The following is a 17,471-nucleotide window of genomic DNA, read 5'->3' as shown; positions in this document are numbered from 1 at the left end:
TTGGAGCATTGACATCTTTCCCACATCAATATAGGAGCATTTTTACCTACCAAAGCACCCATCATTTTGCATGTCAAATAGATCATGAGTAAAGCAAAACTCTACCTTTAAAAGCACTCAATCAACGAGATCACAAATGCACTTGGTTTAAATACAGTGACAACCAAATACACTTGCTGGTGGGACCCACTTTTTTGCAGAGCTGTCTCTGGGAACACACACGTGCTTGCCTTACCTTTGACAAGGTGGCTTCAATTTCAAAGATTAGAACTGCTTTTGACAGGCTTTTCCAAGACTCAGGTATCAGCTGGCACATGGTTCTGCTGGCAACACAAGGGCTGTTGTCTCAGCCACACAGAAATAATATGCAGAGATGGATTTTATGAGGCCAATTAGTAGAGCTGGAAAACACAACCCAGTTTTTAGTTATCGAAGCCCTACCTCAAGACCTGACCTGAGTTGCTTTTCGGGTTTTTTTCAGATTTATTAGGTGGTCTAATTATATCCCCTTTCTTACAAATCTTGCATCACTTCTATGGAGAAATGATGAAGGAGGTGATGCTCCTGCTGACAGAGTGCAGCAGAGCTAATGTCGGGGTGGATATGGCAATGTGTGATATCAGATTGCTGCAGGACTTAGAATAGTTTAAAAACTCAAGCTAACCCGCCTTGGTACCTACATTAGACTGGTTCTAACTATTTTTTTTAATGTCATAAAGGTGCATGAACTCAGCCCTTAACGCAGGAGTGGTTCTGGCTCCTCATCTAACACCAGCACAACACTAAAGCAACAAAAGAATAAATGCAGAGAGACAGACAGTCTCAACTGAGTTTGGGATATCTAATGTCTCACTCCTCACGATATTTAAAGTCATGCTTTATTCTAAATCTCTCCCTCTCTCTCTCTACGAGAAGTAAGTTTTTTGAGGTAAAATGCAGAACGTCCTTCAAGTGTCATCAGGGATAGCAAGGCAGTTGCCAGTCATCCTATGGAAAACTATGGTTATCACAATAGGCTCATAGTTCTTCCAAATGAAACGCTTGGAGCTTATGGACACCGTACGTACTTCCTGTTGCTTTTAGAGTTCCAGCTGCTCTGCCTCTGCAATGGCAGTACACATGTGCTGCTGTGGAACCAAAACCAGAAAAAGGATGAGGAAAAGAATGATTTCACATATTTTTGTCTGATGCTTCCATCTTGTGGCCAACTCAGAAAAGAAAAATTTGGCTTTTTATTTCAGTAAATGTATTATTAACAAATGAAAGGAAACTTTGGAATTTTTCAAAGTGTCCTTAATCCTTACCTCCAGTTATGTGGATGGGAATGAATAGGGGTTGGAAATTAGATGAGTTTTCCCTTTGAAAAGCACTGAACAACAGTGCTAGTAGAGGAAGGGGCTGATGCCTCCTCTGCCACCCACTAAGTTTTAGTCTCACGTGAGCTGGCTGTGCCAAGGGGTGCAAACCCTAACCCGAACCCAACCCTTTATTTTGCTGTAGGCATCAGTGATGTGACTCCCATGGAGTATGGACTCTGCTTCAGTTGCTGGCTTCATGAGCTAGCCCAGGTCCTTGGGGTGACTTTCTTTCTTCTTTGTTTTTGAACCCATGAAGGTTTTCCTTTGTTTCCCTCTCATCTTTCCTGGGGATTATGCCAGAAAATAGCCCCCATACCACAAAACCTCTAACAATGAGGGTAAGTTGATGGGTTATAACCATTTTGCTGAGACAGTTGCAAAGGCACTGTGCCTCAGGTTTCCAGAGCCGCTGGGAGCATCTCAAGGTGGCTGGATGACTTGTCTCTGGCTGATGAACCTGCTTCCCTTTTGCATGATTCATAGCAACCCATAAGCTTAACCAAAGATCCTTTTACCTGCATAAACTAAGGTCTCCTGCACGGGGCCCATGTGGAAAGCCATTCCTTACTTTTCCCTTCACATTCTAGCCAGAAGCCCACCCTTCTCTGCTACTCCAGGCACAGTGCTGCTTTTCCCCAGCACCACTCTCCCAGCTAGACTGCCTCTACCATGTTCCAGTGCGCTCCCTTGGCGCATTTCCAGCCAAATACTTGCAGAGGCCTTGAGACAGGGGGCAAAATGATGGGTGGTACTCCTGTCAGACACCCAGTCTGGGGTTCTCAGTGGAGCAAGGAGCTAAGCTTTTGTCCAAAATGGATCTGCTTCAGTAAGAGAGTGAGAAACTCACTATCCATGCCAGCATGGACAGACATGCTCACAGGCACACACACAGCTGTCCTACCCATGGGAGAATGCACCCAACTCCACAAAGGGGAAGAAGGGGATGGAGAACTGAATCTAAGATTTGTACCCAGGAAGTACCTCTGTACTCTCTTGCACAGGGAGAGTTTCGGTACTCCCACCCTTTACCCCACACAGCAGAAAAAATGAATACATCAGTCCTCATGTCTCACACAGCTGCTGAACTTCAGGAAGAGCAGGTGCACAGCTGAGCAAGAGGTAAGGTCACAAGCACTGCCATGACGCTATTGCAACCCCCCAGGGTGGCAGGAAGAGCTGTGTGATCATGCAGTGTTACAAGATAAAGGCTCCTCTTCAGCAAGGACACAAAGGAGAGGCAAACTACTGTAACTCTTACCTAAGGCAAGGGCCAAGGATGCTGTACCCCATTCGAATGAGGAGGAGTTTTCCTTTGAGAAGAAGTGGTGAAGGAGGGGAAGAGGTTAGATGGAGCATTTATTTCCCAGTATGTTTTAAGAACAGTGACCACCCGATGGACAGAAAGTTGATAACCAGCCTATTCACAGGGCTTTCCCATGGCCAGCCTTGCCTGGCTCCCACTGGCAAACCAAGACAAGCTTCCATGCAGGAAGTGTAGCCAGTGCAGGAAGTGCACTGATTTAACTCTGATTTCAGGTTGAAATCCTACAAATCTTCTCAAATTTACATTCAGTTGCATCCACTGTGCAAAATTTATTATTGTGGGAGCACAGAACCATAGGATAAATCTGGTTTTATTCATAAAGAAAGTGAGCTCAGCATAGATTTAAAAACCCTGCAGCCAGAGGCCTTTCCTAAGTGTGTGCAGACTAGTAAGCATCAAACCCTCCAGTATACCTGGTGTCAGGGACAAAAAGGATTATCTTGTGTGGGGAACCCAGTGCCCACCTCAGGACACATGCTCTGCTCTGGGCAGCAGTCACTGGAGCACCACACCTGCCATGATCTGGGAGAAAACATGACTCTCTATAGATGTCACTTACTACCCAGGTCATTTGCTGCCAGCAGTTCCCCACTATACCTCCTAGAAGAGCTCAGAGACCTGCTTGTAATTGCTGCTTGATGGCTTTGCAGAGAACTCAATTAACCAAAAACCTCTTAATGGAAAAAACTCCGAGAAAGACTGATTCTTTATAACCATCTTTCAATAAGTGAGTATAGAGCCCTCACATATCCTTAAATTATATATCATTTATTGAAATATAGAGATCTTAATTTACAAGAGTTTTTCAAAGACAAAATATCAACAGGGGCATTTTTGAAATACATTTTGTGCCTACCATCACTCAGGCCAGTATGCCCTTCTTCAAACATTTCACAACAGCCATCATTTTGGAAACACTTCCTTTTTTATTATTCTAAAATATAACTTTTGGACATTCAAAGTGCAACAGTTAACGTGCCTGTGGAATATATCACAGTAAAAAAAATATAAACAAAGGCAGTGATATAGCTGTCATAAATGTTTTGGCAGTATTCTAAAAGTCTATATAAAAATACTTATATACATATTGATGTATAACATCACCATATCTCACGTCCTTCATCATGTAATAGGACCATTTTGTACAAGTTGCAGACCACGCCATAAAGGAATTGGTTGGCCATTCCAAATTAAAAGCTGCATTTCATAGGCTAACACTGATTGTCGTTGTACAATTACTGTAGAACAAGTTTTGGGAATATCTCTCCAGCAGCTTCTCAAAAATTAAGCCATAAAAAAAAGTCTGTAATACTGATAATATTGTAAAAATCAAACAATTCATCCTCTCACACTTCTCTCTCTACTAAATTCCCTCTCTTCCTCTGCTTCTCATTCCAGTTTCCAGGCCAGCTTATCTGATTTTAAACCTGCAGTGAGCTGGCTTTGACTAGACCCCTGCCACAGATGTAGTTCTTCTGCACAATACCCATGACAAGATGGAGAATTAACATCACCATGGACCAGAAAGTGAGCCAGCTCTGGTTCACATCCACCATTTGAGTCTAGCTTGAGATGCGCTGTGAGAAACAGAATGAAACTGTTGGGGGGAAGGCAAGACTGTGTGAAAATGTCCTTAGATTCCAGTAATTGGTATAATAAAATGTGCTAGGGTTGATTTTCAAACCCTGAAGTACACTAGGCCATGTGCAAAAATGCAGGTGAAATTGTTTGCCTAATTTGAATGTGCAGATATAAGACTACACATGCAAATTAAGGCACATGTGGTCTCAATTGGCCATTCAGATATCTGGGATGTCCATAGACAATTTGTGTTTCCTCAATTCGTAGTTCATAACTGGAGGGAGGCTTTACATCATCTCACCAGTCCTGGCTATATCAAGAGTCTTATGTTTCACAGTTGTCCCCATACAGAGCTCAGTGACGTGCCTGACTAAAGCATGGCTCCCAGGAAGACACTTGGTATTGATCTGTTGAATGCAAGAAATAGAGAGTGCACCATCATTCACAGTTCTTTCTGATTGTCAGTTTCCATCAGGGTTGAAAATGTGGGGACTCGCTTCGGGTCCTGTTTTCGCATCTGCCATAGTTTGTACGTGGTCTCAGCCTGGTGACAGTTTGAAACCCATACTCAGAATCATTTGCCCGTGTGGCGTTCCACCCTGTTAACACCGGCAATAATACATTTGCTTTCATTTAATCCACAACTGTCCACAACAAATGAAACCAAGGGGACTTGTGAAGCTTTTCACAGGGCCATTTGAAGTCAAACTGTAGTTTAACATGCAGCATGTTCTGTCAGTCGCTGCTGGTCCGTCTGTCGCACTTCCTAGGAAAATACTGCAACACAGGAATGAGTTTGCACCGCATTTGCATTGGTTATGTCATGGAAGAGGCTGGGCACATCCTATGAGGTGCTCCTCACACTGAATTAAGGCAAAGTTTGAAAGCTGAGTACCAAAAAGGATGGGGCCTTTTGCAGTGATGTACCTTTTTTCACATGTAAGTCTTCCAAAGCATCATAACTCAATAACACATTGTACAGTGATAGCAGTAATCATAATACTTTGTTCATATAAGTGGTGTCAAAAAACAACAATTGCAGGTTGAGAATAGGCTTCTTTTCATACATCTTCTTCCAAAATACACTCTTGGAAGTAATTACGTTTTGTAGTTACAGTCTGCAAAAATAAGAGAGCTTTCTGTTCCTGTTTAAACCTGAAAACTAAGAAAAGAATATTTGCTGCAGAATTATTTCTGCTTATTTAACTCTAGTTCCAGGCTGGGAGAGATATCTTAGTTCAAATATCAAATAAATTCTTTACAGGTAACCCCAGGATAAGATTTATTTTGAGTACCCATGAAACACTAATAATGGGATATTGCTGGTGGTTTATCATAATCTTCTATTCTCCAGAATCTTGAGAAGCTGGCATAATTTTTTTTTTAGTTTAAATTTTTAGAACTTCAGTCAGAGGACAATTAAATGCTTCTAGTACATGTGATTCGAAAAGCTACTCAGCTTATGAGAAAAAACAAAATCTTAAATTTTTTTCTCCATGTTAAAGTAGTTTTAGCTAACCAGAACAATTACCATACTGTGTAGGTAAAAAAAAAAAAAAAAAAAAATTGTCTCGTAAAAATTTTCAGGTGATAATTTTCTCCCCTGCACTTCAAAAAACTTTTTTATACTGTGCTTTTACTGAAGGACAATGAATTGTAAAATATACATTTAGTGTTACTGAAAACAGTAGTAGTATTATCTTGAAAACAGCTACCTTCTAGAGTTAATAAAGACTTACTAGGTTTCTAACACCTATTATAGACTGACTTTTAATTATTATTATTATTATTATCATTGTTATTCCCCTTTACTTGCATTAATGGTTAAAAGTAACATGTTTTATAGTACCAGTCAGTCTCTTGTGGTTTTAGACCTTTTTGGCCCAAAAAGTGGTTTTCTCACGTTCTTTAATTCACATGGTAGTTCAACAGCAGCTGACATTGAAATTGAGAGAGGAAGTACACAAAATTCAGGAGTGATCTCTTCTAAAATCCATGACATATGTTCAATGTGCACCCCAAAAGATCCTTGAGTAGACAGTTATTTACATAATTACAATGGTGAAATATTGCTGCAGTGGAAATTCGATCCATCAAAGTCATATGAATGCCCTTGAAACACAAAACTGGTCTGTTTGTGGCCTTTCCCTTGGTCCCCCTACCAGTTCGAATGGCAAACAACACTGAGATGCTACTGAAGTACTGCAAGAAGCAACGCTGAAAAAATCCATCTTCAACATGTCTCTTTCATTCATACTCAGGCTGATTCCTCTGCCCATTATTGGGAGTTCCTCTGTACAAATCCACCTCCTCTTTACATCCTTGATGTTTCAATAAAGTGGTTTTCTCTGTGGAGCAGAAGTCTGTAGATGACACAGCAAGCTTTCCCGTGTGCAGAGCTGGAAGGTGTCCATGAGGTTACAGGAAACTGTCCTCCACCAGGTCTGAGGAGTCAATCCCGATGTCGTCCATCATGTCAATGTCCTCAATGGTCTCATCCTCTCTCTTGATGAAGGTAGAGCTACTGGAACCAGTTTCAATGGCACTTTCTTCAGATGTCTGTGAACTGGAAGAGACAAATATCTCAGAGATAAGATACGTAGCAAAAGTGGCTGGGTAAGTACTCTAGTCTCTAGCAGGACTGAACACTACCCCCCAGATGCTTTCTGACCCATGGCACAATCTTAGGTGACTCTGACCACCAGTTTCTTAGGTCATAACATACCTTGTATATCATAAGTAGTGAACCACCTTGTAATTCAAAGGAGCAGTTGCTCATATGTTCCTCCAAACACTTTCAGCCAGAGACTTATTAAAGAAACAGTTTTATGACACTGCTGTGACAATAGGTCGCTTAGGTAAATCGAGGGAGGTCAGGTGAAAATAAGATAGCAATTAACAGAGAGTAAGATAAGAATAACAGAGAGAGGTAATAGATCTTAATCTGGATAGTTCTTCTTAGACTTCATTCTTCCCCTTCTTGAATACTGCACAAAAATATATTTAAAAAAAAAAGTTTCTAGGTTGCTAATTCTATATACTACGAATTAAGTACTGAATTAAACCTCAGCTGTTCACAGTTAGGATCACACAGTGTTGTGTTGTAGCGGAACTGGTCATGCAAACTGACAAGAGGGTAGTAAAAAGTCCTGCATACCCTGCTGTCATGGAAAACTATACCATAGAAGATACTCAAAACTTCTCCCAAACTTTTGAATTGGTCTCATGCAGAACAAATCAATCCTTTGAGATCTCATATGAAGCTCCAAGGTGTTGAGCTGTGGAGGCAAGATGTGTTGCAAAATATACCCACAGAGCCACCAGACAGTCACTGTGACTTGGCCAAGCCAGTAAGGGAGTCCCAGAGACATAAAGCAGTCCCCTTCCCCTGGCAGTCATGTTGCCAGAGGAAAATTATGTTTTTCCCATTGAAAACACTGTGGTCAGTCAGACTACCATATTTACATGGGACTCTCCCAAAAGGTATTTTCAAGAGAGCTAAGAAAACGATTTGCAGAGTAGGATGCTGAAGCATGTTAATGGAGATTGCCAAACATGACCCCAAATGGTGACTATGGGCTACAGGATCTGTAAACTGCACCTACCTGTGTCTGTTTCTTTTGCCAAGCTCATCTTCAGAAACGGGGTCAATGTCAGGCAGGGGGATGATGTATCCACTGTCAGCACTCAGCCTCTGCTCATCAAAACCACTCTCCCTATCCTTTAGCTTGTCTTCATTCTTGTAGGTGACACCAATGTAAGCATTGTCACAGTCCCCTCTCATGCGTGTGACAGCTGGGTGATCACTTTTCAGGAAGTCCAGGTGAATCTTCTCATAGCTCTGAAAATATTAATTTCAAACCCCTCATTAGTTGCCATTCACTGAGGCTGCCTTTCTCCAGATGGGCAGCTGTGATTTGTTAGCCCAGCAAATATTCTGCCCTATGAGCCAGCAGTACTGGATAGAGAAGACCAGCATCTTCAATTGCTTTGAAGGGAGAAGTGACATGTACGTTTTAGACAATGCAAGAGCAAATGTGGCAATACAAAGCAGACTAGTAGGTGTGAAAGAAGGGTAGGGAGAGGGAGAAGGAAGTTAAGGTAGGTGGGAAAATGAAACACTGAATGATGGGGCAGGCAGAGCGTGACCAGAGCTACCAGAACTATAAGGGGAAAACTTGCTGGTGTAAGGATCCAAAGATGGAGACAGGGAGATTATATACATGGGCCAAGTAGTCCCTTTTTTAGAATTATTTCACTGCCTAGAAAATCCCATGAAAATATATAAAACCAATTCTCCAGAAGAAAAATGGAGTTGGTAGGATTTCATTACGAATTGAGAGTTCTGCTTCCCAGTCAGGAGTGCAGAACTGCTTCTCTCAGTAAGCTCAAATGAAGAAACCCAACATGCAGTGTCCCTATCCTAGTCACATAATTCCTGTAGGTTAGGATGTGCCAGTTCAGTGCTCATGGCTCTCATGGCTGGACCAACACTTATAATTCCCTCTGAAACATTATACAAAAAACACAGAAAAAATTAAAAAGATCAAACCTTTTTGTACTCGCCAGGCAACAAGTTCTCCACAATTTCACTCAGATGGTAGAAAGAAGGTCTTTTCTCTGGTTCACTGTTCCAGCACTTCACCATGATCTCATACCTGCAGATTAGATGGAAACCAATTTATTAAACTGGTAAAGGAACATGAGTAACCAAACAGAAACTAAAGCCAAGTCTGGAGGCTGGCCAGGTGTGGAAAAGCCAAGTGCACACATACACTTCATTGGTAGCATGGTCAGGTTTGGCCATTCGGTATCCACTCTTGATCTTATTGTAGAAAGTAGAATCGACCATCATGCCAGGATATGGTGTGCCACCTGCAGATAAAAGAGAATTAAAAGTACTACTCTGTACTTGACTATGCATATGCAAAGTTCCCAAATACTGTCTTGCTGTTCATGTCAAAAAGTGCTAACGCCATAATTTGACATGACATCAAAATGGTTGTTTCCTAGCTGGTGTTTCACTTCAGAACTACTGTCTTGATGACATTAAGTCCTAATGTGAAACATTGGCTAGGAAAGATTGAAGTAGGTACTACTCAGAAAAAAGCACCTTTAAAGTGTTCATAGAATGTACTGGGTACAGAGATCAGATGATACCTGGATCAAGTCTTCAGCCTGCATTTGGCATATCTGAGGCCATGACTCTGCCCTGCCACAGAATTTCTGTGAGAACTTAGCCAGCACACTTGCTCTGTTTGCCTTTGGCACCTGTATGACAGCTAACAGTGACATGGCCTGAGTTGTACACCCCATCCTGGCTGTGAGGGTGAGGCCTCAGTGTGAGTAAGTTCCCTCTATACCCAAGCCGTCCCACCTGCGCAGCTGGCTTTAGACAACAGCTAACATGTCAGGTGCATGGATTGTCCAAAAGTTTGGACTTGGCCCCTGAGCTGACACAGTTAACTGATAATTTGGGGCTGCAGCACACGGGAATCATTGCACTCATGCTCGGTTGACGCTAATGTGTAAAAAGGGTCATTCAAGCATAAGTCAGCATGGTAGCAAGATGCCAAAACTGACCTCGTTAACAAACACTGCTGAGGATATATTTTACTTTCCAAGAAAAAACAGCTTTCTCAGACAGAGGAGCCATACTATAATATTACTCCAGAAACCTCAGCCTTTTCAAAAGAAGGATTTTCACCTACAACTGGGCTTCAGAACCTTCTTTACAGGGCAGTGAAGTGTAGGTGTACTTCAGTTCCTGAGCGATCCAATAGCATTCACGTGCCTCACAGGGATTCCAGGGAATGGATATTTACAGGATCCTCTGATGCCCAGAGATTACAGTAATCGATACCATAAATAGTGGTGCAATTGTTGTTTTCTGAGAAGCAGCTATGTGACAACTTATTCTAGAAAATAACATTAGTCTTGGGGTTGCCGTAAGGCAGCAGTAGTTACCATATGGGCACAATTAATTCTGCTGAGAGTAAATCTGGGCAATGCACACTTGCTGAAGCAGGCCAGCCACCTGTCCATGGGGCTAATTAATGAGTCTGAGGAAAGAGCCAGCCTGTTCCCAGCTGGGAACTGTACATTGTCTATAACTGCTGTATGTTGTCATAACCACTTTACTCTGCCATAAACCAACTGTGTGAACAGTGCTGACCTGGAAATAAGAAATCAGTGTCCCAGAAGATTGACATTTATTTTCATTCTATAATGAGACTAAGACATGCTCTTGTGAAACATATATGAAGAGACTGTTTCAAACCAGCCACTAAGCTGGGCTGCAGCCCAGGCACCCCACAGCAAGGGAGGAACATGTTCCTTCTCATATTAGTTAGAAAATCAACCCTGGTACAGTGCATCAATACTTTTCCACAAAAGATTTTTGCTCAGTTTTTTAGTTTTCTAGAAAAAGTAAAAATGAAAAGTATCTTGCAAAAACCAAACCAACAAAGCAAACAAAACAAACAAACAAAAACAAACAAACAAACAAACAAAAAAAAACAAAGAGAACTTCTGGAGAGTATGGACATTTTACGTCCCACTGGAATCTGAAACCCCATATAGAAGAACAACTAACAGTGGATTTCACACATACATTTTTACTGTAGAATTTTAAATACTTCATGTAGGACAGTTTGAACTGAAAAATCTTAATTACTAAGCATAGGAAAAATTTCACTGTGCATACCAAGAGAAAATATTTCCCACAGCAGAATGCCATAAGACCAGACATCACTTAATGTTGTGTATAGGTTGTCAAAAATGCTTTCAGGTGCCATCCATTTTACTGGGAGGAAAGTCTGTAACAAAAAGAAAGAAATCCCAAACCACACAGATTAGTCATTAAAGAAATGCTTACCATTACAACTGTTATGTGATAGCCAGGAATAACTTCTCTGTATAAGAAAAGTTGTGTTAACCTGGCTAGTGTTTATTTTTCATGTCAGTTGACACAGAGATACCAGGATTATAAGCAATGCTACTAACTTCTCTCCACAAAAATGGATTAAGACATAACTGTATTAATTTTATCACTAGCAAATGACCAGGCTGATTAAAGGTATGATATGAAATCCGGCACTGCTGAACTAGATCTATCGTTGTTTGATATGTCCCTACTCTCTCCATCTCATACTGACAGTTCCTTAATAATTTATACAGTCACAAAACTTGCCAGTTAAAAAAAGTACTGTGAAGTACTGAATGCGGCCAAGTATTTTTTGGCTTTAAAACAGAGTTAGAAAACTTACAGGAATTAATGAACTGAAGAAAAATTGTTCTGAGGAGCATTCATCCCAATGGTCAATTAGTGTAACCAACACTGAATGGCAAGAACATGAAACAGCATCTAAAACTGACACTTCTCATTTCAGTTAAAGCAGAGCTTTACTGATTAAGTACATACGCTGCCCTTGGAGACATAGTTGGAATCATGCATGATGTCTCTAGCCAGCCCAAAGTCACAGATCTTCACAATTTTTCCTTGAGCCAGGAGGACATTACGAGCTGCCAAGTCACGGTGCACACACTGCATGGAGAGAAATAAAGTTGTTCAAGGACATGCTAATTCCATGAGGGCAATTTGCCTTACAAAGATCCCTGAGAAAGGGTTGACCTTCTGGGCACAGTCTTAACAAGACCTTCTACTGAACAAGCACCTACGTTCCTTGTGAATAGGGGCAGGCACTGGCCCTCAGAACTGGTGAGGTCTTATGCAGACAGACTGTAGTGGGGAGGAGACCAAAGTGATGCCATCCTTTCCCATTCTACCCATCATGTGCTCATTATATGTCTATGCTTCTGCCATGCTGTGGCTGTATGGACCCTTCACCCAGACCCTGCCTTGATCCTCCAGCATTTCTGGCACTCTGACTCCACTAATGTCACAGGCTGCAGCAGGAGAAGAGGACTGACTGCTGCTTTGATTTTTCCCACCATGGTGATCTCTATTTCCAGGTAAATGAGAAGTCTGTCTAGACCTCCAAAAAGAATATTATATTGTGTCGTCTTCAAAATATAAATTGAAACCCATAGTTAGAGAAGAAGACATTTTTACACTTTCTTTCATTTTACTTACTTTTTTATTTACTTACATTTTTAGAAGCCAAGAATTCCATTCCCCGTGCAACCTGGTAGGTGAAGCTCAGCAAATCCAGTAGGCTGAGTCCCTCTGAGCCATCATCCGAAAGAAGGTTTTTGACTTCTGATTCTATTGAAAAGAAGAGAAAAATGCGTTTGTGCTGCGGAGTGTGAAAGTATCATCCATCTTCCCCTACCTATCATGATTCTGAGCTGATGATTTTAGCAGAGTGCCATGACCAAAACAGTCTTTTCATGATAACTAACCACTTTTAATGTCTTCATCAGTCACTGGCACATGCTGCGTTTTTAAAAACATCGAGTATTAAATAAAGGGTTTGAGTTTTCTCCTGTCTGTAATTTTTTCCCCTGGGAACTGTAGAAACAAGTGGAGTCAAAAAGGCTCACTGTAATGTTACACAGGTTGTTTACTCGGTGTGTGGTACAAAACACTTATTTAGAGGTGGTGCCTTCGGTTAGGTTTTTGTGCATGTATGTACATTCTTATCCGTTTACTTTTGCTGAACACTGTTATGTTTCCCAGCAAGTATTCACTGGGACTAATCCAATACCAATAAAAAGGTTCAGGAATTCTATGGCAATAGTTCTTACTTTTTTTATGAAAGATGTCCTCAAAAAACAAGTCAAAATTCAGTGATTCATTTACCCTGACTGTCCTAGAGCACAACATGAGTACATTAGCCTGCTGTGTAAATCTGGGACTGGGTATGATTCAGTTTCCGAGGCCCAGGGGCAGAAGTGACGGTGTCTATTTTTAAAGCAAAGCATATTTGGTTTCTGAGAACAGGGGTAGGGAATGAGATGCATTCATTATATTCATTAAATAATCCAGGAAAGTGTTTAGGAGTGTGCTGTGTTTGTTTAAGTGTCAGTTCATGGGAAATGTAAGTGGAAACAGAGCAAAATAAATCACTATTATTATTGATCATTGCTATTGCTCAAAATCTTGCAAACTACAAGACTGATAAAATCACTGCCTCCAGAGAGTGCCTACAGCCCTGTTGCAGAGCACAACCACTCAGCACTTCAGAACAGAAGCAAATACACAACTGGACCCCTTCTGCTCCAGCAACATGCAGTCCTATCCCCAGAGCAGAAAAAAAGAACAAAAGCATAAGTTTTTAGCTTATACCTCATGCTCATACACTTGCTGAATGGAGCTGAGCAGTTTACATCTGTTTAGAAGGCCAAAATAAGATATGTGTTTAAGCAAGAATCATTTATATTAATGATATAAGCAGAAAGGACAGTTCTACATTACCTGACATGGATTTCTTCTTGTATGAAGCAGGTCGATCATACACAGATCTCTGAATATCAGAGTATTTAGATCCCTCCTTCCTTTCCAGCATAGGCACATACTGAGTGGTATCAGCTTGTTTCATGTCCATGTATTCTCCAGTATTTTCAAATGATAATATCACATAACTGAAATTGGAAAAAAATAGAGGTGTATCAGCTAGTATTTCCCAGGTGACTTTCCTGCCATAGCATCCTGCATATCTAACAGTTCTTTTATGGTGTACAATTGTATTGTTGTGAAATATAAGAACTGGCTTCCTGATAGGGAATAGATAAAGATCATGTATTACAACATATTCATGTAGCATGTGTGTAATACAACCATTACTTATTAGCACATGTTACTGTGCATTACTGTAGTTAAACACTAGTTTAGTCACTAGTCAGGTTTGTATTGCCTTACTTCCCAAAATCCCACTGAACTCAAGTATCACTACCTATGGCTTTTAGTTCAAGGTTTTCCAAATTATAGATGTCATTTATTCACCCAGTTTGCATCAAATCCAGTCCTGCTGAACAAACCCATATCCAGATGCATAGTCCTGTCTGCACACAGCTACCAAGTCAGTTGCTCTATTTGTCTGATTGATTTTTGGAATGAATCTCTGTCCACCTTCTACATCCTGGCTAATTGTATGGCATTTCATTACTGCTGAATGAATGATGACAAGCTTCCTCCACCATCATCTGGAAAAAGCTGTGGGCTGGACACTGACCATAAGGAAACTGTTGAGACTGGCTAAGCCATTGGTGGATAAAGGAGAGTACTTAATCTTGGAGAACAAGCTCTGCCAGGCTGTTTGAAGGGAATGAGTTTTAGACAGTGGAAATTCCCCAAGAAGGGAAATAAGGAAACAGGTAGATGTACTTTACTTTTAAAATTGGTTGGGTAGAGACAGGTTTTTTACAGAGAGAAAAAAAAAAAAAAAAAAAAAAGGAACACTGGGCTGTGATTTGTTAACAAAAGTCTTCTTTGCGTTGTCAGAATGTTTATGGAGAACCCACGGTGGCCCTTGGGTTGCAAGCATCTCTACATGCAAGACACATGAAACTAGGACACATGTCAGGGAGACTGAACAAAAAGTGCTAAAACCTTTCCAGATCTAAGAAACCTGATAAATGAAAGCCTAATGAGAAAAAACAGGGAGAGCTTTAAACCAATGGATGAGAGAAATGGAGTGTTAGTAATGACATTTCCTTAAGTCACAAGTCACTTCTTTTTTTTTTCCTTTTTTCACACCTTCTTGTGCTTTCATCAGCTGGGTTCATCCCAAAGATATCCAGATCTTTCTTTGGTTTCTCTGGGTGTCGGTTCAGGAAATTGTCCCTGTTCTTATGCAGGTAGTTCACCAAATCACCATAAAAGCAGTATTCAGTAATGATGTAAATAGGACCTGTTAAAATAAAGCATAATTATGCAATGATGAGTGGGGTCTTTCAAAAACAGACCTAGAAAGCCCTACAAAAACAAACAAACAAACAAAGGCTCCAAAACAGTAGAAAATAAAATACAAGACATAAAACGTATTGTAAGCTAATAAATTTTTATATACTAAGTTATGACTGCAACTATTATCAAATATCAGTTAGGTTTGTGAAACCTATATTTGTTTATATTTATTGTTAAATTCTTTATTTGAAATCTGTGTGCTTATTAAACAGTGAATGATGACCCCACAGCAAACCTCTGTCAGCCAAACTCACCTGATTTTGTAAAAACCTTTATTTTGTCAGCCAAACCCACCTGATTTTGTACAAGCTCCAAGCAGATTCACAATATTCAGGTGGGGGCCAAGATGCGTCATTATCTTCAGTTCAGACATGAGCGCCTGTTTTTCACTGGATCTAGCTGTAGCTGTTGAAAAAACACAGAAATCGCCTTTTTCAAGTAACAAATGATTTCTCCTTGCTTGCCTCATTGGAGCACTGCTAGCATGGTTTCTTGGAGAAGACTATATCCTTTACACCGAGGCACTCCACAAGCTGCTCATTTCAACACAAGCAAGCTCCCTGTGGTTCCTCCAGAATCACTGCATCAGATTCTCAGCTCTCATGAACCAGGAAATCTTCAGTGAACTTAAGATTCTTGCACAAGACCTGCTGTTTCTCCTTTGTTATGTAGCTCTCATTTGTTCACAGACATTCACGGTTATTTTATCTTTTACAATACTTGCTGAGTTATTGTGGCTGCTCAGCTAAACCCAAACTTTGGATGTTTTCAGAAGCCTGGGTACTTTATATTTTGAAATGCCATAAAGCATAAAGTATAATTTTAAATTTCTGTCACTCAACCACTCATTTTCCACTTCATATATGATGAATTAATTTATACACAAGCAAGGTTTGAATAATGCTGTGGAATGTTCCCTACCTTGCCCCTCCCCTATCTTGGGAAATGGAACCCCAACAACTTACGTTTCAGCATTTTCACAGCTACTTTCATCACTGGTTGAGAACGACTCAATCCATATGCAGTCCCTTCAACTACTTTTCCAAATGCACCAGAACCAAGGATTCGACCTGAATACAAGGGAGAGCATTATTTCTTTCAGAAGGGAACAGCAATTCAGCTCATTTCCTGCTCTCATTCCTCTATAAGTTGATTCTTGAGTGGAAAGAACACGTTCCCATAGCCAGACTCCTGGTATTATTGTTATTGGTGTTGTTGTTAAGCAGGAAAAACAGATCTAAAATGCTGTCATTATGTACAATTCTTAAAAAGAAGCAAGCAAATATTAGGAACACTCCTGCACCTGGAAGCTCAACTCATTCAAATGCATCTGTTCCTGTGCCCTGTCATCTTCACTTTATCATCTCTAATTGTCCTAGACTTAAGCCAACCTCTCTGCCTCAGTCAGCAAGCACCTGAATACAATACAGTCATATTCCTAACTTAAAAATCTGAACTGGATCCCTCAGCTGTAGTTTCAGTCTATTATATAATGCTAGGCACATCTAAGCAGTAAGACGGACTAAAGCACATCAACAGTACATTCAGAAACAGACAGGCAGGGCCATTTCAGATCTGCAAGAAGCTGAAATGCATGTTGATCACATATGAGGGGAAACTTCCATGAAGTTTAAAGTATGACTGTGTTTCATGTTCTAGAATAAACTGTATTGCAAATTTTCAAGTGTTGTAAGGGAACAGCTAATGTTTATACATCCTTTACTCTTCCCACAAATCAATTTAGACAAAAATTTTAGATTATCATATCCTGTCTTCTAATAAAGATACAGCCTGCAGAAGAATTGTGTACAGGTTGATTGAGATTTTAGAGAAATATGAATTGCACAAATATACTGCAAACCACTGTATTTCATAGCTTCTACATTGAAGAGCAAGTTCATCAAGGCAGCATTTACTCAGGGAACAAACCCATATATGAGGTCCAGATGCCAGGATCTTATCATATGCCTGACAAACTCTCTTTTTTATTTTATGTTACTATTTAACTTTCAGCACAGAAAGAATAAATAGTGACTTTTACTTTGGAGATATACAGCATTTTGTCTTTGACGTTCATTTGCAGTTTGAACTTGTCACCTTCTACACTTCTGAAAAGTGTTATCTGGCATGCAATGCCATATGTTTCTGCTATCCTCTAGCTACAGCCCCCAATTTTATTGCATGCACACTTTTAGAAGAGAATTTCCAGCCAAAAGATATTTGCATCATTAATAAGCATGGTTAAAAAATGGTTTAAGAATGCTTAGCTGAGTTAACACTGACGAACCTCTCCAAGATTATGACAGCGTAGTTTGTCATGCCCATAGAAACTATGTGA

General features: G+C 40.4%; 1 protein-coding gene across 1 annotated transcript in view; it reads right to left on the bottom strand.

Moving 5' to 3' along the window:
- Positions 1–3,429: 3,429 nt before the first annotated feature.
- Positions 3,430–17,471, bottom strand: part of PDGFRA (platelet derived growth factor receptor alpha) — a 34,386-nt gene continuing 20,344 nt past the window's right edge. Inside the window, exons 13-23 of the mRNA XM_050337834.1 lie at positions 16,099–16,203; positions 15,428–15,538; positions 14,924–15,077; positions 13,643–13,809; positions 12,375–12,490; positions 11,687–11,809; positions 10,970–11,081; positions 9,039–9,138; positions 8,816–8,921; positions 7,869–8,104; positions 3,430–6,829 (exon numbers count right to left, since the gene is read on the bottom strand). Of these exons, the coding sequence (XP_050193791.1) occupies positions 6,682–6,829; positions 7,869–8,104; positions 8,816–8,921; positions 9,039–9,138; positions 10,970–11,081; positions 11,687–11,809; positions 12,375–12,490; positions 13,643–13,809; positions 14,924–15,077; positions 15,428–15,538; positions 16,099–16,203 (1,478 nt within the window). The 3' untranslated portion in view covers positions 3,430–6,681. The remainder of the gene's footprint in view (positions 6,830–7,868; positions 8,105–8,815; positions 8,922–9,038; positions 9,139–10,969; positions 11,082–11,686; positions 11,810–12,374; positions 12,491–13,642; positions 13,810–14,923; positions 15,078–15,427; positions 15,539–16,098; positions 16,204–17,471) is intronic.

The sequence above is a fragment of the Myiozetetes cayanensis genome, unplaced genomic scaffold (genome assembly GCF_022539395.1).
Source record: "Myiozetetes cayanensis isolate MyiCay16 unplaced genomic scaffold, myiCay2020 scf7, whole genome shotgun sequence".
NCBI lineage: Eukaryota > Metazoa > Chordata > Aves > Passeriformes > Tyrannidae > Myiozetetes > Myiozetetes cayanensis.
Note: the sequence above shows the minus strand (reverse complement) of the source record. Positions and strands in the feature narration are given on the sequence as shown.